We start from the raw sequence: 25,468 nt of genomic DNA on the forward strand, positions 1-25,468 counted from the left end.
TAGTTTTAACCAGTTTAAGTGTAAAGACATTGTGATGCGTCAGTCTAATGAATTAAACCAGTTCGCCAGATTAGTTAACGCTTGTTAAGGATTCTCTTTAGAATCGAACTGTGATGTACGTTTCATCTATAAAATGGCGATCTAACTCAAATATATTTATTTTCTTATCGGACTTATAAATGTTGAGATAAGCGGTGAAATATAAAAAGGCTTTTTAGTTTCATAACGACTCATACTTCCTGCTCATACGTCATTGCTCCTATATTTTGGTCAACAAGGTTATTTAAAAAGTTTAAACAAACAGGTATATTTAATAATAATAATTTATTTATTCCATACAAAAATAATCTTTATAAACAGTGACGACCTCCGTGGTCGAGTGGCGTGTACACCGGTTTTCATGGGTACCCCACTCCGAGGTCCCGGGTTCGATTCCCAGCCGAGTCGATGTAGATTATCATTAATTTTCTATGTTGTCTTGGGTCTGGGTGTTTGTGGTACCGTCGTTATTTCTGATTTCCCATAACACAAGTGCTTTGGCTACTTACATTGAGATCAAAAATGAAAAAAAAAAAACAGTTACATGGTTGAACTACGACATAAGTCTCAATGTATTGTAACACGGTCACGGTCATCAAAAGAAACGGAAATCAAGTACTGGCTATCCTAGCTAGGCTAATTAATTAACCTGTGTTTTCTATTAGTAAATATTCTTCGTCCAATCTTATGATTCTATCGAAAGTACGATTTGGGTTGTTAACATTAATTTGATAACTTACTGGACGGTTTTGTTTAATATTTGTTTGTATGTTTGCTTCGTGGTAGGTACCATCCGCCCGTCCGCTCATCTTTTTTTACCGTTAAACAGAAACTAATTACTATTATGTTCCAGTTTAAAAGGAGAGTGAGCTAGAGTGCTTGAGTTACTGTATCCTCAACACCATAATTGGTGATAAACACATGTTCAAATGATATGATATATCAGCCCGCTATCAGCCGACTATGACACATAAGTCCGCCTTTACAAACGTCATTAAAAAATTCGATCACATTACGAAAAGAAAAAAAACTATTTTTATACAAATTTTAATAAGTTGTTATCCGATCCCACTGTTGAGCAAAAATACTTTTATATATATTTTATATACTGACGCATTATTTGTAAATATTTTAGAAATTATCTCATTCATATGCAAGTTTCTCTACGATGCTGTTTTCTATTCGTTGATCACGAAGTGAGTCGTTAACTATGTTATTAGCACGCAAACGCCATATAATTCCTTATATACATTAAACATAAATTGAATTATGCGAAAGCAGGACAGGAAACGAGCAACAACTAAAGACATTCGTTTTTTTTATAAAGGTTTGTTGTGTAACAAATCTCTTTTTTATAGTTTAAATTACTATACTTATTTAATAAAAGCTCACACTTAACCGTGATCATCAGTTAAAAACACTCGCCATTTATAATTTATCAATTTTTTTTTTAATGCCGCCACAATTTCTCATCTTTTCCCCACTGATAAATAATCTTAAAATGGGTCATCATTCAATGCTAGTAGACATATACATATATAAAGTAATTAATATGACACATCATTATTATTTCTGTACGGTTTATACGTAATATTCTAGTCAGGTGAATTCTGTACGTATGTTTTCACCGGGGGTGAATTTCTAGTATTGTCAAGGGAACGTACGTGTGTTTCATTTAAAAGGTAATTGCTTAGAAAAAGTGTCTTAAATGCTGTATTTATGTGTTACGAAATTCTTATTTTTCAGTATTCTTTCGCAGAAACTTTTTTGATTTTTTCCACTTATAAATTGTATTATACTTATTTAATTATATGTGGAATTCAATTTGAATAAATCCAAAGTTATATACATACATATATACTAGCGATCAGCCCCGGCTCCGCACGGCTGCAATGCTGATATTAAATGTACTACAGAATTTGTTTATTTACGACATCACATTACAAACTTCTATGATTATCAGTGTTTCTTTACTATTGTCCATGTATTATATACAAAAACCTTCCTCTCGAATCCCACTATCTATTTAAAAAACCGTATCAAAATCCTTTGCGTAATTATAGACCTCTAAGCATAAATAGGGATAGACAGCGGTAAGCGACTTTCTTTTATACTGTGTAATGATTAACTATATACTTTTTTATGAGCACATACTTTTACTAAATACAGAATAGTATAATATAGTATAAATTTAAGCAATATATATGAGTTCTTAAAATAAAAGGATAAATTATTAACAACCTCAGCTGATAGGCGACACTCATTAGTAGCCTCGAGTACTGATCTCGAGGTCTTAGGTTCAAAGACCGAGTCAATAAATTCACAGCCTATACCTACCAAGTAACAACGCTACGAAAAGTCGTTAAATGCCTGTTTCACACTAAGATATACAAGTAATACTGTTTGCACATTCGTATATTACTACTATTTGTCTTATAGTTTGAATTTATGTAAGTTTGTATATGAAAGTACTTCTGGATATTCAACTGCTAAGTAAAAGCAATTCATGCTGGTGCGCGTGTGAGTTGAGTTTTGCTTATTTGAGCCATTTACACAAGAGCTTAACTCAAACCACATACGGTATCTACGATTTGCTTTGCTCTTACTTTTACAAGGTTTTAAAATTATATATTTGACAGATATATATAAAATCTTGTGATGTCAAATCGAATCCAAACAAATTAGGAACAAGAATGAGCTGAATTTTCCAATAATACACTTTTGATGCTTAATATCTATTATATTTATATGACGTATTGTTGTTGGTTCTGAATTTATGTCAAATTGTATATTTAATTGTTACTTCATTAATGAAACAGTTTGTACATTTGGTCCAACTGATAATAAGTGGTCACCATCGTCTCTGAATATTGATTTTTTTGATTTGATTTTGCGGATCTAGCGGACATATGATGTGTGTGGTATCACCAAATAGGTTTGCATATAGACCTAAATGTTAGTTGATATTTCCATGCTTGAACCGATCTACTTTAACCTAATACCTATTTAATTATCCACATTCTCGTTCGCTTTTGGAAATTCCTAAAACTTTTTCGACGAAGAAAAGAAAATAACAAAGTTTTCGTACTATAATTATTTTCATAAACTGACAATTTAATTATAATTCATTGAATAAAATGACGTACAATTAAAAATTGTTTGATAATTAGTTTGGGAGAAATGTTTGGAAATTGTCTAATTTGTTTGTGACTCCTTAAAATATTTTTATCGTGATAATTCTAATGAGATCAAATTGGAAATAACTTTTGTAATTTTTGTTACATATACATCGTCTTTTTTATAACTCGATGACCCAGTGGATTCATCATCATAATCATAGTCAACCTTTTTTGTCCACTGCTGAACATAGGCCTCTCCAAGTGCACGCCACTGTGGTCTTTCTCCGGCTACTCGCATCCAGCTCCTGCCTGCCGCCTTGCGTAGATCGTCACTCCACCGTGCCTGAGGCCAACGTAGTGTAGGGTGTCCTCAGGCACGGTGGAGTCTTAATGATTGCGTGATCAAATCTGAGTAAGCAAGACATGAGCCTTCATTTGTTTCCTTAATTTGCTCAGTGATGAAACAAGCTAAGCATCAATAAAATTAGAGGAGATAAAATTGTGTGTATAAATATCGTTGCATATTGAGGACCAAAATTCTTCACATTAATGAAAGATAGCCCAGCAATGGGACTTTTAAAGGCTGTTATTATTGTATCAACTATACGCAAATGTAACTTACAAAATTAGTATGTACTAATTATAACATTTATGTTGATATTACCGTACTTGTAATTATATCGTCTGGCAACTTTGTAAGTGTATGTTATTTGGAGGGTATACAATAATTTGGTATCAGCGAACTGATCTGATAATGAACCCATGCGGTAGATAATGGAACTCTTCGGCAACTCATAAGCCTCTCCAATGTTAATTTAAATCCAATGTTAATTTTCTCCAAAATTAATTTAAATAATTATATTAACTAACATGACTGTATTTTTTTAAATGTTGAAAAAGAGTAACTACTGAGTTTCTTGCCGGTTCTTCTCGGTAGAATCTACTTTCCGAACCGGTGGTAGCATAACTTAATTGTCAAATGACGATTCAAAAGTGCTTGTAAAAGACCACTTGAATAAAGTATATTTTGATTTTGATTTTGAATAGAAGTTCATTTGATTATTCTGACATTGCAATTTGAGAAAGCAGTGGTAAGGACTTGCTTAGTTTTAACGAAATATATATTAAACGGCCCCTTTTATATATAAAACATCAGTTAGTAAGTGAAATGTTGCTTTCTTTCCACGCGATCATGATTAATACTGCGAATATTTTATTATTTTTATTTGCATGTAGTTGAGGCGTCAATGATAAAGTATATATAATATAGAAAAGTATAATGACGACGGAAAAAATCAGACATTGATGTATTCAGTAACGGATTACGTAAAATATTTTACGCGACGCCATAACGGACTTGTCTGTCGTCATCTATCATTTACTGGCGTTGTTTGTTAATTTGTCTTTTATGTTGTTTTTTTTTTTTTTTTTAATTTCGAGTCGACGCACTCGTTCTGTTATGCATTTAGTTAGAAATTACAGACGGTAAATGTCCGACTCGCATTTGTGACCAACAACAATAACAGCCTGTAAATTCCCACGGCTGGTCTAAAGGCCACCTCTCCCTTTGAGGAGAAGGTTTAGAACATATTTCACCACGCTGTTCCAATGCGGTTGGTGGAATACACATGTGGCAGAATTTCTATGAAATTTGTCACATGCAGGTTTCCTCACGATGTTTTCCTTCACCGCTGAGCACGAGATGAATTATAAAGACAAATTAAGCACTTGAATCAGCGGTGCTTGTCTGGGTTTGAACCCGCAATCATCGGTTAAGATACACACGTTCTAACCACTGGGCCAAATGAAGGCATTTGTGACCAAATGCCTTCATTTTTCTTGTTGGTTTCGAGATTATTCCAAGATGATGCAATCTTTCGAATACACGCGTGTATTTTTTTCATATAGACGTAAACAAGTAGGAGGCTCACCTGATGGAAAGTGATTACCGCCCATGGAAATCTGCAACACCGGGGGGCTTGCAAGTGCGTTGCCGATCTTCGAAGAAGGAGTACGCTCTCTTATTGAAGGTTCCCAAGTCGTATCTATTCAGAAAAACCGCCGGCGAAAGCTGGTTCCATAGAGTGATTGTGCGAGGTATAAAATGTCTTGAAAATTAATATCCACACGATATTGACCATCACCTTCGTATATGAAATTAATGATAAGCATACACAAACCAACTAAAAACAGTTTTTTTTATATAGATAGTCGGATTAGCAAATTGATCACAAAACGGTAAATTTTCATCATCGCCAAAGGCAAAAATATTGAAAATATTAACCATTCCAAATTTTTCTATCGACTTATCCATTGTTGTACTGTCTCACTCACTCGAAATGAAATAAAACTTTCGTTTGGCGCTAGAATATATTATGTGTTTGCCAGGCTGAGGCTTGCTTACAGCCTTACCAATAACAGCTCTTGCTTGGATTGTTACGATTTGAACCCGTAATCGATGATTTATACATTCGTGTTGTAAGCATTTTGAAATCTCACATTTAGTGATTTATCAAATTTAAAATAGAAATATATTTTATATTGAATTTTATTTCTCACTCACCGCTCATGAAACTTGAATATCATGAATATACATTTAGTATATTCCAATATTTATTCATTATCAAAAACAAAATCGTTTGACGACCTCCATGGTCGAGTATGAATGTGTGTGAGTGTATACACCGGTTTTCCTGTATGTCACTCCGAGGTCCCGGGTTCGATTCCCAGCCGAGTCGATGTAGAAAAAGTTTTCTATATTGTCTTGGGTCTGGGCGATAGTCGTACCGTCGTTATTTCATATTTTCCATAACACAAGTGCTATAGCTACTTACATTGAGATCAAAAGTGTATGTGATGTGGCCCAATATTTATTTATTTATTTACACACATTTAAAAGGCATATCGACTCACAGGCTGGAAGTGAATTCGAATCCTCTTTGCGTTCAAGAACTCGCACGTTGGTAACAAAGTCCCCGGTACGTTTAGCATCTTCCATCACAATAATTAAATATACACATATTGCACGTAGTAATTGCGGAAAGTTATTAAGACAACAAACGGAAGTTCGGCTTGCTTGAGCTGACTTACAATGGGACTTACGGTCCAACTGTTTACAGTAACTTGCAAGTTGCCATGCAACTGCACTGATTGCAACTTAATCGCCAACTTGCTTAGAACAAGTTTGATTCTTAAGGAATTCTGCAAACTAATAGCAGTTCAGATAGCGGAAAATATATCTTTGTTGAGGTAACTATCCGTTCAACTTTATTTAACTTTCTGTTCGTTTGCAATTTTGTTACCGTTTTTGATATAATTAGCACTTTTTTAATTCTTGCCTTCGCACACTTCGTGGAGGCATCGAATTATAAAGTTATGTCTTATTACCGAAACTAAATATTTGAAAAACGAACGAAAGTTCGCCATTTCTTCGTTATTCAAATTAACGGTATGTTTTTAGATTATTAAACATTTGAAAATGGAATGAATAAAAATTGTTTAATATCCTATTACTTATAACTTATGTAATCTGTTACAAATATAAAATCAATGACAATCTTATGTATATAAAACAGGTGTCTAAGTTTTTCTTTATACATAAATATGTATGGATAATTTCATTTTAGTTCGAGTTTGAGATTTATTTATCAATTGCCTCGTTTATACGATTGAGGTAGTATTAAACATTACATGTAAATGATAATATAGGGAGCCGGCATTCATCGGGGTAATGAGGAGAAACCGACCACCGAAGTAATACACCAAAACGCGGGTAGCGTTGAATAGGGGAAAAATTAATCCTCGACTTATAAAGAAAGTTTGGATTCCGATAAAAGAATCGTACCAATTTTTAACTTCCTGTTTGGAAATGGTTCCATCTGGTCAAATATTTAAAAGTTCGCTTGACACATCTTTAACCATGTCGAAGTAAATTAATTCAGTGTTACATAGAGGATTGATATCCTCTATGTAACAAAGTTTATGGAAATATTGGTATCAAATGTATTTGTATTAACATATAGTACGACACAACTTATATGTAGCATCGGCAAATTCAATAAAACCGAATACTGCCGATTGATACAACCAATTGAAATAGCTCCCTATTGCACCATTCGACGCTTTTCGTCGCTATAGATTCTCACGCCAGTTCACCCCAATAATGCAAGTAAATCGACGTATCAAATTGACGAATATATTAAGATCATATGATATTATAAGTTATTACGTTGATAATTTGGGATAGCGTACTTAGTTCGTATGTTTTACGAATTTTGCCGGTGTACATCTAACTTGTGTCGTACTATACCTTAGAAAGGAAACGACCTCAGGCTGTTCTAATTTTAAACATCCATACAAATACAAGTAAGAATGTATGTAAATATGTGTGCGTGAAAAAATAAACCAATCAGATTTAGATTATAAAGACAATGAGATACACACACACACATATCAATGATATAATAATGTATACATATATAGCTACAATAACTAGATACAATCAAAACTAACGAACACAATCGCCAGCATTTCTCGCGGTTCGTTCGTATAAATGTTGGGAAGTTGAAATAATTAATTAAATAGATAGGTAATTAATTAGTATTGGCTATTCAACTCGGGAAGAACGATAAAATAATTGAAACCGTCAACATTATAGCAAAGTAATCGATCTACGTTAATTAATGATAAAACAAGAATTTATTAAAAAGTATTAAAACAACTGGATAAACTTTGTTTTCAATCTCAAAACGACGGTTTTTTTTTTAATTACAGCCTGTATAAAGTGAATATAGTGATGTTTTCCCCTGAAAATTCGATCAGACTGCATTCATGTATGAATAAATATTTGTACGTGAATGAAAATTCATTTTACAGAAGTAAGATATGATTTGGTCGGTTCGGTTATCGAATCACAAACAACTATATATATGACATACGAATGGAATATAAATAAATTATTTCGCTTTTGATTTGTACGTTGCAGCGTTACTTGCCAAAGTCAAAATCTTTATGCAATATCGACGCGTTGCTACCATCGTTTCGAAATACATTTATAGTTAGAGATGACGTGAATTTTTCTCTTTGTTCTTTCTTGGTGGTACCACGCACTTCTTAATATTCTACCACTAAACAGCTGTACTCAGTATCATTGTCTTACGATTTGAACGGTGAGTAAACTAGTGTAACTACAGGCACAAGTGATATAACTTATATCCCAAGGTTGAAGACGCATTCGCGATGTAAGATAGTCATACTTTTTAATATTTTTTTACAGCGCCATTGTCTATGGGCGGTGGTGACCACTTACCATAAGGTTGCTAATGTCCTTCTATCATATAAAAAGCTCAAGTGGCCTAGCTTTATTGCTAGTGATAATTGTTTTTAAAGGAAAAATAAAGATCATATTTATAACTCAACACGAAAAAACTATGAAACATTATACATAGTGTACCGTATACACTATATGTATATGTATACATCATGGAAATAAATTTGAAAACAACTACTTTATAGTCTCTCTCAACGACAGTTTACAATCTGGCGAGATAAAGTTCATAATATATCGGTTGCGTTATAGTTTTGATGATTTAACTGAAATTTACTTCGATAGATTAATCTGTCGAAAAAGGAGAAATATATTACGTTTAAAATAATTCGATAGCTTACAATATTGTGAGATTGTTTATAAACTCGCGGTAACATAAATTTAATGGTTTCATATAATATATGTAATTTGAACTAATTTAATAATTTAAACCTTTGCTGAGAATTGACAGCAATAGATAAATGTTTAAGCAATGATTTGTTTCTTTTTTAGATTTGATGGTATTTAGGTACATATTTACTTATATTTTATATAGACGACGATTTCTTTTGTCAAAAAAGTTTTGTCAAGTACATTTTGTATTCGGCTGGACGCAACCATTTCATTCTGAAGGCGCGTTATCATCTAAAAAGTCATTAAAACCATCAACCGCGAAGAGGCAATAAAATTTTGCAATGAGTTCATGATGTTATCGTCACGTTGAACGCGGTACAATTGTCAATTCCGGACGTGTGTTCAAATTTAGTGATCATTTCAATCGACTTCGTAAATTTTGAAAATATTAACAGTTGTAATCACTTTGTCAATAAATACGAAACGGAGAATGTTCCGATGAATTGTTCGGATTAATCCCGACTGCTGAATTTCACCTTCGGACATCTCGTCAAAATTCGAAGTTTCACACGCACCACTTTGATGTCCGAAAATCCACAACAGCACGATTTAATAAACATTTTTTACCTCGTACAACCTCTTTGTGGAACCAGCTTTCACTGGCGGTTTCTCCGAACCGATACGACATGGGAACCTTCAAGAAAAGAGCGTATTCCTTTCTCAAAGGCCGGCAACGCACCTGCAAGCCCCCTGGTGTTGCAAATGTCTATGGGCGGTGGTAGTCACTTTCCATCAGGTGAGAGTCTCCTGCTCGTTTGCCACCTATCACATAAAAAAAAGAAAAAAAAAACATACTGGGGATTTAAAATTCTATAACAACAACAACTTTTAAATTTCCCACAGCTGGGCTAAAGCCTGCTCTACCTTTGAGGAAAGGGCTTAGAACATATTTCGCCATGGGGTATTCGTATTCCAATGCGGGTTGGTTGAATACACATGTGGCAGAATATCTATGAAATTAGACACATGCACTTTTCCTTCACCGCCGAATACGAGATGAATTATAAACATAAATTACGCACATGAATATTCAGTGGCGCTTGCCTGGGTTTGAACCCTTTGTTTGAAGTCATCGGTTAAGATGCACGCGTTTTACCTCTCTTTCATCTGGGCCACCTCAGCTCATTTAATTAAAACTATAATAATGCTGTATTCCATCAATATAGTACATATCAAAGAGTGAGAAAATCGTACGAATTTGCTGAAAGTAATCGGTAACCGGAAAAAAAACATTCTGTATAAAAAAGGGTTAATAAAAGTTTCCTATACCGATTTGCGTATAGGTAACGCTGACCGCCACTGTCCCCAGAGACAACCCTCCGAACTATGCGTGTGCTGAGAAAGTTGTATCATTATGTCACTTACTAAACTCCATTAATTACTTTAATGAATTATAATCTATAGTTTCGCTTAACTATTTCACCCCGACCGCATTGAGGTGTCACCTCGCTAATATGTTTACCTAGACGCAGATATAAAGTACTGTTGTTATTTGCATCGAATTTTCAAATGACACTTAACATTAATACATTATGTAGGAATTACATTTGGTATGCTTGAAGTGCAATCGTATTATATAATTGATAAAAATATGTTGAAACAGTTTTGATGAGATTAGTTTTTCATGTATTTTGTCTGAGCAGGCTCTTATTAGCACTTTTAAACCATTTCACAAGTTAATAGTATGTAAAGCTACCGTCGAATTGGGAAGAAGATTCTACCGAAATAGCTATCATGACGTAATTACTTTTCTTAAAAGAACATACTAGGACTCAATAACTCAGTATGTAATTGAACGGTAATACCCATAGCAACCTACTTCCATAGATTTATATTAAAATTGAAAAAATGTTTACAATGATTACTCATTCCGAGTATTTTTTCTAAACAATTATTATCCAATACGACCCCCACGTTATTGTACGTAGATGAAACTATTCCATAATCCTTAACACAAATGCTAACGATAAATATAAAGTTCCACATCGAACAACGCATAAATTGTAAATGAAATCATGTATTATTTTTTATATATTTATGTAAAACAATGATGTGGAAGAATATTTATTAGAATATTTATTTTAGCAAGAGAGATAGACATAACAAGTATACTATACAGTGATGAATTTGATTTAGTAAGTAGTAGTTCAAACTATCGACCCGCCCCGGCTTCGCACGGGTGCAAAGCTATGACATCACAGTAGAATCTTCTAAAATTATCAGTGTTTATTATTATATTGTGCACGTGTTATATATAAAAACCTTCCTGTCGAATCACTCTATCTATTAAAAAAAAACGCATCAATATCCCTTGCGTAATATTAAAGATCTAAGCATATATATAGGGACTGACAGCGTTTAGCGACTTTGTTTTATACCATGTGATATAGAATAAACTAAAAATCAATTTAGTAAGAAGCATACTATTCGTATCGGATTAAATATACATATTTATCCATCGAGCGCATCGTTGTCGATTAGATTTTTTGCATTGATAAATGTAGTTTACAAACCGAGTTCGGTACTCGATAAACTATTTACACGAATCGAGAAGTTTATTCGATCGCTTTACGTTACTTGAAAAATTTTACCATTTTATTTCCCTTCGTCTGTTTTCATTTATTTCTCATTGAGTATATTAAAAATTGTATATTGCCAGTATCAATCGTTCGTATCGCTTCTTTTTTTAAATTTTGAATTCATAATTAACTTCGGGATAATGTAATGTAATTTTTTTTTTTTGAAGCCAGTAAATCAGCGTAGCGCAGCTAGTATGTGATAGTATTATATATTAGAACCTTCTCCAAAACGTACGTCATCTCGCGATAGAAGTTTTAGTAGTTTTTTTCAATTAGGCGTTACAAAAAAAAGTTTACTTATTTCAGCATTTTTTTTTTTGAAATATGTTGTTTGTACAAAGTATTAATTTATTCTGACCTTAAAACAAAACATTTCGTAGTGCATATAAGATCCTAACATCGATCTAAGACATCAGCTGAATATTAAGAGTCGATTATAAATCAATAAAAAAATCGACACAAAGATATTCGAAAACAATTCCGAGCCACGTATGAACACGAGGGTGCAAATAAAACATCACAACGTCGCCCTGTCCGTTCGTTCGACGCTCATATTTGTCACAGGCACCGGTAATGCCGCTTGATCTCCCGCGATGTTACATTCACGCCTATATATTATTCATAAGGTTTTCAACTGCCGCACCGGCCCATACGGAATATTAGAGCACATACCGGTTTATATCCGCTTTTCAAATTCATCGCTAACTAAATTGTTTTCGACATTTTCGATTCTATGTAACGTTGGATCAGTGTGGTGTTATATGATTAATATTTTAATTTACAATGAATAGACAATTTTAATCTTACATCGTAGCTACCACCCAATCATCATATATTAATGAACAAAAGGCAGCAAACTCCAAACAACAAAAAGCATAGCAATGTTTCTTTTATGAAAAACATGTAAATAAAAAAATCAAACCATATATCCCAAAAGTATTATTTTGGTGCTTCAGCTCTTCTTCCTCTCTACTATACACATCAAGGCGAGAGTCTTTAAAGAAATATGTAACATATGAAACATACAAATAAATATCTGTCCCATTCTATTATTAACAATATTTATAATATAATAATCTTACTTTAAGATGATTATTGCCACATGTCGTATTATTATAGCGTCAATGATGATAATTTTTTAGCTCGAAAGGTATAGTCGGATAGGTCCAAAAGATAAAATTACCCGTTTTCAAAGTTTTCTGGCATTTATTACAAGCCTATAAATTATGATAAAATAACTACTACGCACGTCAAATCGGTTAACAGATTTTGGAAGTTCCAAAATATATGAAAATTATTGTTAAATTTAATCCCCAGCCCCGGTTTCTTTCAAAACGTTATGTTTGTTTCAACAATAGTAAAAATCAGTCGGAATACTCTTGGAATTGTAAAATTCTATTTCAGTAACTCTCAGCGGTATATGCAAAGAGCCCATACGAAAACTACAAAAGCTCGTGAAAAATGTATAGGAGATTTAAGTACCTATGTGAGAAATTCAAACAGACCAGTAGGGGAGTGAATTTTAAAATACATAAGGGCAAAGTATGAAATACGTCCAATGGATACTCGCGATCTTAATCCAGTGGTGTACGCTAATCGCGGATCGGATTACCACGAAAAGGATTAGATTTTATTTAGAGGATTTCTTTACTTTGAGGTAGGGCTTTGGGCAAGCCCGTCTGTGAAGATACCACCCACTCATCAGTTATTCTACCGCCAAATAACAGTACTCAGTATTGTTGTGTTCCGGTTTGAAGGGTGAGTGAACCAGGGTAACGACAGGCACAAGGGACATAACATCTTTCCATCATCATCATCCCAAGGTTGGTGGCACATTGACGATGTAAGGAATCATTAATATTTCTTACAGCGTCATTGTTTATAGGTGATGGTAACCACTTAACATCGGATGGCCCATATGCTCGTCCGCCAAAAATACCAAACCATAAAAAAAATCCAACTAGAAGGTTGAAAAGACATCCCTCGAAATTACATAAAGCCATTCTTTCTCTTCCAGATCTGACTTAACCTGTCGAATAGTATGCCATCGGACCATAATGTCCCACAAAGCACCATTTGATTCTTACAATATAGTTGTTTGATCTTACTCAGGTTGTGGGTGCATTATTTTGAAAAGACTCTGAAATACACGAATTCAGTAGACCACGAATACTAGATTCGTGGTCTACTGAATTCGGATTAGGAGTATGACGTCTCCAATATGTGCCAATATGTGTATCACAAAAACGAAACATCTTGGATGTTCCACATTTTTGAGGCTGCATTGATTTTTTTCAGTGGCCAAAGTCATACTGTAAAGTGTATCATCTTCTAATGTGTTGTATATCTAGATATGTGTATATCTTTGAGAATAGAATACCGAATTTGAATAATTGTGAATATTTTCAAATATGTCGTTTTTATTTTAGGTTGGCGCAGCTATGATGTCCTGTCCCCTGCCCTTGCCGCTTCTGCCGGCCCTTCACCCTCAGCCCGCTCTGGCGTCTGACTTCCCCATCCACATTGGAATTAAGGTAAGAATTATTTTATATTCATCTTTTCGTCACTTGGTCCCCACTCTTGTAGGTAATTCGTTGTATATTAGGTAATCTTTAAAACTTCTATATTATTTTATACGTAGTTTAGCACTAGTTGACAGCTTTATTTATTAAAACTTATTTCGTATTTATTTATACCAAAATTTTATATTTTCTTAACTTCAGTGTGACAGCGTTATCTTGTATTTCTTTCCCCCGTAGCGGCTATCGTATCTGTTTATAAGAGGAAAAATATATAATTTAATCCTGCCGCCTCCTCGACGAGTTTTAGACAACTTAAATTGCGAATGTATCAAAGCTAAATAATATAAAGTAAGCGAAGAATATTAGGTAACTTCTCAAGGAGAAACTTCACTGTAAAGGTGTTTTCACATAAGCGAAATGTGTCGAAAGTCCTTTGCGAATTATGTGTTAAGATCAAAGAGTTCAAATTTTATAAGGGCTGTTATTTTATCTCTATTTAATTTATTAGGGATTTACCTTGACAGTGCATGTGTATGAAGTATAACATTTTATAGAAAACCGTTTTTCTTACATTTTTCTTAAAAATACGTACCAGTCATTTTGACGCCTTCTTACTTAGAGTCCTGACACACATATTCTCCTATCGTAGCATTAATGAATGTTGCATACTAATCTATCAATTCTGTTAGTTGAGTTCTCATTAATGTTCCAGCATGCAGGACCTTATTTTAAATTTAGAATTAAACTAAATAAGATTAACTTATATACCATAAAAGGCTTTTTTAATTAATATAATTGTCGTATTATTACGGTCTGGTTCGCGAGAGGTCGTTGTGTTTTCAGTTCAGTTGCTTAGTCAACGTTGCTTACGACACTAACTGCCTAGAGATATTTAAGCTTAGTGTTTAGTTACTTATTGTGATTGAAAATATATTTATTTTGTCAAAGTAATATCTCATTTTGCACCCACGTACCACTCTACATGATGATATAGACGAAGTTGTAAACTCGAATCAATTTCTGACCAAATAGCGTACAAATACACATGTATACAGAATGTGCAGTCTGCATTACATTTCCAATTAATTTAATTAATATTAGTTTACGTTTTATTGACATAATGGTAAGTAAGCACCTATAGATACTGCATTACGTAAAACACTGAATGTTCACCGATATTACGTTCCAAGACTTTATATCTCTTGTGGGTGTAATTACACTAGCGCACCCTCCAAGCTGGAACACATTAATGCAGTGTTTATGTTTTTATTTGGTGGAATAAGTGATGAGTTATTAGTACCCCTCCAGATGTATCATGTGAAAGGTTCACAAAGTTCTGCCAGTTGTAGAGTTAACAGTAACTATAAAAATACAGCAGCCTATATATTAGCATTTTATTTGGTGGATAGGTTTTGTACAAAGTCATTTGGGTAATATTTTTATATTCTACTGCCCAACAGCCAAAGCCCGATACTTAGTATTTTGGTAGTAGTGGTATTAGTAGTGTTCTGGTATGAAAGGTCTAAAAAACTTGGTATAAGGGACTTGACACGATTCCCGAGGTTTTCTTTGGTGATGTAAGGAATGGTTAGAACGGTTTAGAGTTTTTATGGGTGATGGTGACTCATATTGCTAGTTTCCCCATTTGTCCATCCTGTTTATTTTATATAAAAAGACAGTTCTATTCTGAAAGAACTTATATAACTTACATGATTCGTTATTTTGACTTCTGTTTACATTTAAATGTTACACCTATTAAAGTTATTTTCGTATATCATCTTCTGACTCTTTAAGGTCATACTCTGTCAAAGTTGAGTGGAGATTCTATTTAAAAAACATCTTAAGTTCAGAATTAACACCAATGTATGATTTGAAATAAGAATTCGTTTTCCAATGCAAATGTGACAAGATATTCTCGTATAAGAACGTCGTTTTACTATCGATATTAAGATGAACTTTTGCTCAATTACCTTTGAAAGCTAAACCGTCTTAATTTATAAGTAGATATCGATTCAACCGAGTTTAATTAGTTTCCAGCTTTGAAACGTTCGCTTCATTTATTTCATTATTTGTGAACAGCCCTCGGTCTGTTACACAATTGTTTTCGATACTAAATTATGTAGATATTTGTAATTGTATAAATTGTTCGAATCGCGATCTACGTGATTAGTAGGCATTATTATTTAATATTATAATAAATTGTGTGCTGTTTACTCTTAACAATGATTGATATGTTCGGCGTGTATGTAAATTATTTTATTAATGCCGAATTTTGTATTATTAAAAGCTAATACGGTTTTTTTCATTTGTTTACTTACTGTAATCGTATGGCAGTGTTGGCCAGTTTGTGGGCGTTTACCAAACAACGATATATAAGTAATATAGTATAAAATTTTCATTTTTAAAAACTCGAACGGCTCGAGTTAAATTTGTTTTATATTAATATTCGCAAACCGGTGTCCCGTTTACACAAGTTAACCGTACGGAGTCATCAAAAAACTATTAAACTGCAACTTTAACGGGCGCTTGAAAACGTGGTATTATCACAAAAACAAGATGAGTGCACGCCTCGATGCATAAGTTTACTCATTAAAGTCCAATTTCCTCAAACGTCAAGAGAGCAAAATATGAAAAAAATTGTTGTTGCAAGCTTACTCCCTCGAAAGACTAACTTTATGGAGTGTACTTGAATAATGACCGGATAGCATCGAAGTTATGCTTCTTATTTCAAATCGAGTTTTTCATCATTGCCCTGTGTGTGTGCCCTCTAATTTGCCCGGGTGATTCAATTTTCAACGGAAGACCATATTTCAGTAGTCGCGGACGAGATTTCAATTCATACATAATATTTGAATAAATAAATATGCATGAAAGCAATTTATAGAGGCCGCTAGGGTCGGCCGGCTGGGCGGCACAATATCGTAGCCTCATTAGTAGCCTGCTACGGCGCTACGATGCTACGGAACTATGTAGCCACTACTCCTTCTGTTGTTTTGACTATTCTACATTCGTTTGTTTGTTTTAAACTTGTAATTCTTTTTACATATTACATTATATTTTTAATTATAAATCAAGAACTAAAAACTATTAAATGATATCAAAAATGTAATGTCTAACTAGAGTTTTTTACAAAACAAACCTGCTATGCTTAATAATAATAAAAAAAAAAAAAACATTTATAAACTAATCTTTATGATCTCGGAGAATTCATTAAAAAAAATAACGTCTTTGATAATAATAAAATAACGCTGCGTAAACATTAGGCGGATATCACTAAGGAGAAGCGACGTCGCTGAAGAAAAAAACGACCAAATATTAGTGCGGTGCGACGCTAAATAACAGGCATTATCTCTTACAATATAAACGTCGCAACTTGCCGTAATAACCGGGCTTGCTAGCTAATGACGATCCGTCCGTCATATAACTGCGCCAACGCCGTCCTTTCTTAGCGTCGATATTACTTGTCAACTTTTGATTGAATTAAAATTAACTGCTATTTACATCGGTTATATTATAATTGATAATATCAAAATATTATTATGTATTAGTATGGAATAAGTTCCAAACCTTCTCCTCAAAAGGAGAAGAGGCATTTAGCCCAGCAGTGGGAATTTACAGGCTGTTGTTGTTGTTGTTGTTGTTGTATGTATTACTAGGTCATAAAAGCACTTTGTATGCGTCATGATAGAGTGCTGATTTAAATGAAGTTACTGCTGGTTCGGAAAGTAGGTCTACCGAAAAGAACCGGTAAGACAGTAGTAACTCTTTTTGGAGCTAGTAAAGTACAATTAAATTTGTATATATATATCTGGCCTAGAAATCAATAACTAATAATTCTTGGTCCATGCCTTATACATCCAATGCGCTAACCTTGGTACTATATTGGTATATCCCTTGTATCTGTAGTTATACTAACTCACAGATAGGACAGAAAAAATCATCATCAACATCTTAAAATCGATTAATTACATTAATAACAAACGAGTTACGATTTTCGGCATCACTACAATACGACGTTAGTAAAATTCCATTAAACATTATCGTGCTCGTTACTAAGTTGGTATATCCCTTGTGCCCGTAGTTATACTGACTCACAGATAGGACAGAAGAACTCAACATCTTAATATCGACTAATTACATTAATAACAAACGCTACGACACTAGTTCCGATTTTCGTCATCACTAAAATACGACATCAGTAAAATACCATGTAAACATTATCTTGGATATATTTGACAACAATCGATCGAAATAGAAACGATTTCGCTCCGTCAAAGTGGTATAATTCATCCACTGAAACCATCGAGGACTGTTGTCAGTTGAAGGCACTTGTCAATTCATCTTCCATCGTCAATTCGGTTAGATGAATGTGCATCTCGTATGTAGTATGCGATTGCAATAACGGCACATGAAACATTACAAGGAACTTTACTAGTCTAATATATCTTGGTAATTAAAAGTAAAATCTCTAAAAAAATAATAACAAAGTTTTTCTTTATTACTATTGTTGCGTGTTTTGAAAACATAAATAAAATTATAAAACAAAATAATTATCCGTAACAAGGCTTTCAGTTCGGCCTTGTTGGGTATTTAATACATTCATTTAAAATACTTTATTGACCAGCATAGAACAAAAGATGGACTTAATGCCGGAAGGCAATCTCTACCAGTCAACCTTTGAACATAATAGAAGCAAAAATCTATACGTATTTTTGTAGATTGGCCAACGCAGGACTTATAGTAGTGCATAAGAGTCATTGGGAACTATTATTCGGCTGTAGAAAACGTGGTACAAATCCAAATGGGATTACATAGAGTCTTATCTACAAGTTATACTAACGCTAATTTTTTTTATGGTATAGGTTGGCGGACGAGCATATGGGCCACCTGATGGTTAGTGGTTGCCATCACCCATAGACAATGACGCTGTAAGAAATATTAACTATTCCTTACATCGTCAATGTGCCACCAACCTTGAGAACTAAGATGTTATGTCCCTTGTGCCTGTACTTACACTGGCTCACTCACCCTTCAAATCGGAACACAACAATACTGAGTACTGTTATTTGGCGGAAGAATAGCTGATGAGTGGGTGGTACCAACCTAGACGGGCTAGCACAAAGCCCTACCACCAAGTTGTATTTTAGCTATTTTAAAAGATTATTTTTTAATATTACGAAAATAAAAAAAACAAGAAAAGATAAAACGTTCTTTAATGAAGATATTGAGATGAACTTGTTCCATAGAATTTTAAACAATAGATAAACAATATCTGACGTTTGCTGGCTAATGACGGACGTTCGTTATGTTTCCAGCGTTCGAATAACATTTATCTCTTACCAAGATGTTGTATCGATGTCCAATCTTCGAATGAAAGTCGAACAAATAACAGACTTCTGCGGAAAATATTGAGACTTAAGGATTACATTTGAAACATTGCTTGAAAAGTTACTTCATTTTGTTTAGTCGTGTTTTCAATTTCGTAAAAATTAATTAAAATATTTGTTAAGCTATTCACGTTGTAAATAATGAGAAACCGATAGCGTCTGATGTGATAGACGATTTATTATTTATCCAACTAAGTAAGACTAGTCGAGATGGCACAGTGGTTAGAACGCGTGCATCTTAACCGATGATTGCGGGTTCAAACCCAGGCAAGCACCGCTGATTCACGTGCTTAATTTGTTTTGTAATTCATCTCGTACTCAGCGGTGAAGGAAAACATCGTGAGGAAACCTGCATGTGACAAATTTCATAGAAATTCTGCCACATGTGTATTCCACCAACCCGCATTGGAACAGCGTGGTGGAATATACTCCAAACCTTCTCCTCATAGGGAGAGGAGGCCTTTAGCCCAGCAGTGGGAATTTACAGGCTATTGTTGTTATAAGGCTATATCTGCGCAGGATCTCGTTGGTCGTGTTAGAACACATAATTGTGCTGTATAATATTTTTCGGCTACTTTGTAAATGTTTATCGTGACCAATATAAAACAAGATCTATAAAATTGAATTGAACATCGTAGATACAAAATAAGTTATTCTATAGATTTTATATTTGTTAGTCAATTTCGTATAGATAACATTCTGTTTTTACCTTTATGTTCTGGGTTGAATTACGAGTTTACAGTATCTGTAAAAACATGTTTTTTTATATTAAAAGTTAAGGAATTACGATTATTATTTATTATGTTATATATCTATATTTGTTTATTTAATCAAATACCTAAACTACAAAAACGTAAGAATACTTGTAATAGTTAAAAATATATATGTTTACGTAACCATCTGCCGTCGTTATGTTTTATTTGTAACACGTACGAAAGCTTTATTTTTCCATACTCCTTATATTGTTGGTAAAAGTTTTCTAATAAAAGCCATCCCACCAGCTAAGTTTTTGTTCTCGCTTATTGCCTACAGGTGACAATTGATGGCAATAGCTCTTTTTAACTGACTTTCTAAAGGAAAAACTTTTTGTTTTTCATTGTCCGAAAAACTCAAGAGACTGACCTTACAAAGCCACTGGACATGAACTTATGTAGAGTTCTACTTTCAAATTATAAGATACTTTTAAGGGTTTAAGTTTTATCTTCTAGAAATATTTCTATGTTACACGATATTCTATAAATGTGAAAGCGCTGAACCGAAATTGATCACATTTAATTTACAGCAAGATTAAGCACTAATAGTAACATGGATATTACCCACTGCTGGGCTAATACCGCCTCTCCCTTTCAGGAGAAGTTTTGGAGCATATTATAGAAGGTTTGGTTTGGGTATGATACACATGGGGCAGAATTTCGTTAGAATTAAACAAAAAGGTTTCGTCACGATGTTTTTTTCACCGCCAATCACGAGAATTTTAAACAAAATTTAAGTATATTAACAAAAAATTCATTGGTGCTAGTCTAGGTGCCTGGGTTTGAACCCGCATTCATCGGTTAAGATGTACGCGCTCTAACCACTGGGCCATCACGACTCATAATGTCTATCATGGAAGAAATCGTCGTAATTTCATTCAAAAATAACATATTAAATAGATCTTTTGCACAACACGGCAGATGGTTTTGCAAGTGGTAGTGCCACACTGCATACCTCTCGGTTGCAGTCGAATGGGCCGGCACGCCCGGGGAAGTACCACTCTCTCACTTAAAATCGGCGTGAAGTGGTAGCTATGCTACCGCGTTTCGTCCGGTAAGTGAGAGTTCCGGAGGCCCGATCCCTCTCCCCCCAAAACATGGTTGTGCAGAATTTGGTGACATTACCCCAGGAGGGTACCATCAGCGACTGCGATGGAGAATCCCTCTCTGGGCATCCATGCTCAGGACGTACACCGCCTGAGCAGGGATGCCCAGGCTGCCCTCCGAATTCTGGGGGGGGCAATTTTGCGCTCGCCACTGTTCGGGGCAAGCGGAGCAGGCATCATAAGGCAACCCCTACCACACTCGCTGTGGACTTCTGCAACATAAGGGGACTCAACTCCAACTTGAATGCCGTTCACTTTCACCTTGAGACGGCGAAGCCGGCCTTGCTCTTTCTTACCGAGACCCAGATATCTTCTCCTGCCGATACGTCTTTTCTCTCTTACCCCGGGTACAAATTGGAGCATACTTTTGTGCCACGAGCTGGGGTGTGCGTTTACGTCAGAGATGATATCTGCTCTCGACGCCTCGGCAGCCTTGAAGGGCAGGACCTATCAATTATCTGGCTGCGCGTAGAGTGCGACGACCATCCGCGAATCTACGCGTGCCTTTATAGGTCCCATAGCGGTAATGCCGAAACCGACCGACTGGTTGAGCACGTCCAATTGGCTACAGATTCCGTGCTGCAGCAGACTCCATCCGCAGAGATCATTATTCTGGGCGATTTCAATGCTCATCATACAGAGTGGCTTGGATCACGCACCACTGATCATGCGGGTAGATCTGTTCTCGACTTCGCTTTGGCTTATGATTTGACACAACTGGTCACCTCGCCAACGCGAATACCGGACGTGGAGGATCATACACCTTCCCTGTTGGACCTTCTGCTGACTTCGCATCCGGACGGCTATAAGATTGTCGTCGATCCCCCTCTGGGCTCGTCGGACCACTGTCTCGTCCGGAGTACAGTGCCAGTTACACGATACTCACGACCTCGTTTCGCGGGCTGTCGTCGCGTGTGGCACTACAAGTCAGCAGATTGGGATGGGATGCGGTCCTTCTTTGCATCTTACCCATGGGGGCGAGTTTGTTTCTCGATGGATGATCCGAGCGTTGTTGCTGACTCTGTCGCCGATGTGGTGCTTCAGGGTATGGAACTTTTCATTCCATATTCTGCGGTGCCCATTGGTGGCAAGTCCCAGCCCTGGTTTGGTCGCCTCTGTAAGACGGCTTCACGCCGAAAATGGGAACGCTACCAAGACTGGGCTAACGCATCGGCGTCTCGTGATACAAACACCAGCACATTCAGAAAGGAATATAACTCTGCCTCCAGGTCCTTCAAAAACGTGATAGCTGAGGCGAAGTCGAAGTACATTGGCAGAATTGGCGAGAGACTGGTGCGCTTCCCATCAGGAACACGTGCGTTCTGGTCTCTCGCTAAGGCTGTCCTAGGGAATTTCTGTCAGCCTTCTTTTCCGTCTTTGCACAGGGACGGTGAGTCATTGGCCCATACCGCGAAGGAGAAGGCCGATCTTTTAGGGTCTCTCTTCGCGTCGAACTCGACTCTGGATGACCAAGGAAAGTCACCTCCATCAATCCCGCGATGTGATACGACGATGCCGGAGGTTAAATTTCGGCAAAGTGCAGTTCGGAAAGCACTTCTTTCCTTGGACATTCACAAGTCGAGTGGACCCGATGGCATCCCTCCAATCGTGCTACGGACATGTGCTCCCGAGTTGGCACCGGTCTTAACGCGTCTTTTCCGGCAATCCTACGCATTAGGCGTCGTCCCGAACTCCTGGAAGACTGCTTTGGTGCATCCGATCCCTAAAAAAGGCAACCGCTCAGATCCGTCCAATTATAGGCCTATAGCCATCACCTCCTTGCTCTCCAAGATAATGGAGTCCCTTATTAACTGCCAGCTCCTGCGGTACCTAGAGGAGAATCAGCTGATTAGTGACCGCCAGTACGGTTTCCGTCGGGGTCGCTCAGCCGGTGATCTTCTAGTTTACCTTACTCACAGGTGGGCTGAAGCAGTTGAGAGCAAGGGGGAGGCATTAGCAGCCAGCTTGGACATAGCGAAGGCCTTCGATCGCGTATGGCACAAAGCGCTTCTTTCGAAGCTTCCTTCTTATGGGCTTCCCGGGAAATTATGCAATTGGATTACCAGCTTTTTGGCAGATCGGAGCATCAAGGTCGTTGTCGACGGTGCATGCTCTGACTTAAAATTCGTCAATGCTGGTGTTCCACAAGGCTGCGTCCTATCACCCACTCTGTTTCTTCTGCATATCAATGATTTGTTGCAAATCGGGAACATTCATTGCTATGCAGACGACAGTACCGTTGACACCTTATACACCGGCCGCGCTAATATTTCTCGGGAAAACGTCGAAGAAAACCGGAACAAACTTGTGTCTGAAATCGAGTCTTCGTTAAACGAAGTCTCGAACTGGGGCCGGCTAAATTTAGTCCATTTCAACCCCAAAAAGACGCAAGTTTGCGCGTTAACCGCTAAAAAAACACCATTTGTCGTATCTCCACGATTTGAGAACATCCCGATAGCCGCTACAGGTAGTATCGGAATACTTGGCGTTGATATTTCGAGCCTCGTTCAGTTCCGCGGTCAATTGGAAGGCAAAGCCAAATTGGCTTCAAAGAAGCTCGGTGTGCTCAGCAAGGCGAGACAGTACTTCACGTCGGCCCATCGCCTAAAACTTTACAAGGCGCAAATTCGGCCTCACATGGAGTACTGCTCTCACCTCTGGGCGGGTGCTCCCCAGTACCAGCTCCTTCCATTTGACCGCATCCAACGTAGAGCGGCTCGAATTATCGACGATCAAGCCCTTTCCGATCTCCTTGATCCTTTGGCTTTGCGTAGAGATGTTGGATCACTCTGCATCTTCTACCGAATTTTTCACGGGGAATGTTCCGAGGAATTGTTCGGATTAATCCCGGCTGCTGAATTTCACCTTCGGACATCTCGTCAAAATTCTAAGTTTCACCCGCACCATCTTGATGTCCGAAAATCCACAACAGCGCGATTTCTTAGACATTTTCTGCCTCGCACAACCACTCTGTGGAACCAGCTGTCGCCGGCGGTTTTTCCGAACCGATACGACATGGGAACCTTCAAGAAAAGAGCCTACTCCTTTCTCAAAGGCCGGCAACGCACCTGCAAGCCCCCTGGTGTTGCAGATGTCCATGGGCGGTGGTAGTCACTTTCCATCAGGTGAGCCTCCTGCTCGTTTGCCACCTATACCATAAAAAAAAAAAAAAAAAAACAATGTATATATTTTTTAAATATTAAAATTACTTTTTATATTATGCTCTTAATAAAAACCAGATTTTTTCGCTAGATGACTTGATAAATAATTATGAAAGCGACTTAGCAATCAGACAAGACGTCTGGCGACCGAGCGGCTCTGGACGCTTGTTTCCGGCGAAGACGGCTTAATCCTCAGTTGATTAAGTACACAGCTTCCTTGAACTTGTAACTCTACGAGAGACAGATTTGTGTCCGAGGTCAATTTATGTCTTTTATTTTTTATACTATTATAAAAGAGAATATAATCATTGGTCCGTCAGTTAGCGATTGCTTAGCTTCTGGTCGACTTTACTGATTAAAGTTATATTCAGATATTTGTTTCATTGAGATTAGTTCACTGACTTGATATCCGATAGATGGCGCAGAGCTATTGATAAACTTCACCAATGTAATATCAGTACATGCCCTCCATACAAACAAACTAACACATTTTATATTAGTATAGATGATGCATTTAATATATATATCGATTCAATCATAAACTATCTTAGTGACGATATTTTTAATGTAAAGCTTCAAAAGAACATCACAAGTGTCTTGCTGATTCTTCTCAGTAGAATTTACTTTCCAAACTGGTAGGTTTAAATATATAAAATATAAAATGACAATTCAATATGCTTTTATGAGCCTACTTGAATAAAGAATATTTTGATTTTCATTTTGAAATATAAATATATAAAATTTCCTCATATCATATAAACTATGATATTTTATTCTGCGGCTGCAGACCCTGAAGCGGTTTCAGATTTATCTTCGATACATAAAATAAAATAAAAGTAAATATTTGAAACATATATTGCTGTATATGGATCTCGTAACATTATGTTTGCATAAAATATTCAAATCGTCGTGGCATGTAATCGTCAATCACCGTACTTCTTTCTTCAGCATTTTATATATAGTTGTTCCACGCAGTTTCATCTTTTAACGAGTACTCCCTGAATGTCATAGTACCATTCACATATAGCCTTAAATATTTATCAATAAATGGGCTATCTGACGACCTCCGTGGTCCAGTAGCGTG

At 36.1% G+C, this 25,468-nt stretch overlaps 1 protein-coding gene across 7 annotated transcripts in view; it reads left to right on the forward strand.

The window, feature by feature from the left end:
* The window catches only part of LOC124530653 (polypyrimidine tract-binding protein 1), a 506,488-nt gene that overhangs the window by 194,719 nt on the left and 286,301 nt on the right, over positions 1–25,468 (forward strand). For all 7 annotated transcript variants that reach the window (XM_047104894.1, XM_047104897.1, XM_047104895.1 and 4 more), the window contains one exon: positions 13,886–13,990. In XM_047104894.1, the coding sequence (XP_046960850.1) occupies positions 13,886–13,990 (105 nt within the window). Of the gene's footprint in view, positions 1–13,885; positions 13,991–25,468 lie in introns of those variants that run through there.

This window comes from Vanessa cardui, chromosome 6 (genome assembly GCF_905220365.1).
Source record: "Vanessa cardui chromosome 6, ilVanCard2.1, whole genome shotgun sequence".
NCBI classification, from domain to species: domain Eukaryota; kingdom Metazoa; phylum Arthropoda; class Insecta; order Lepidoptera; family Nymphalidae; genus Vanessa; species Vanessa cardui.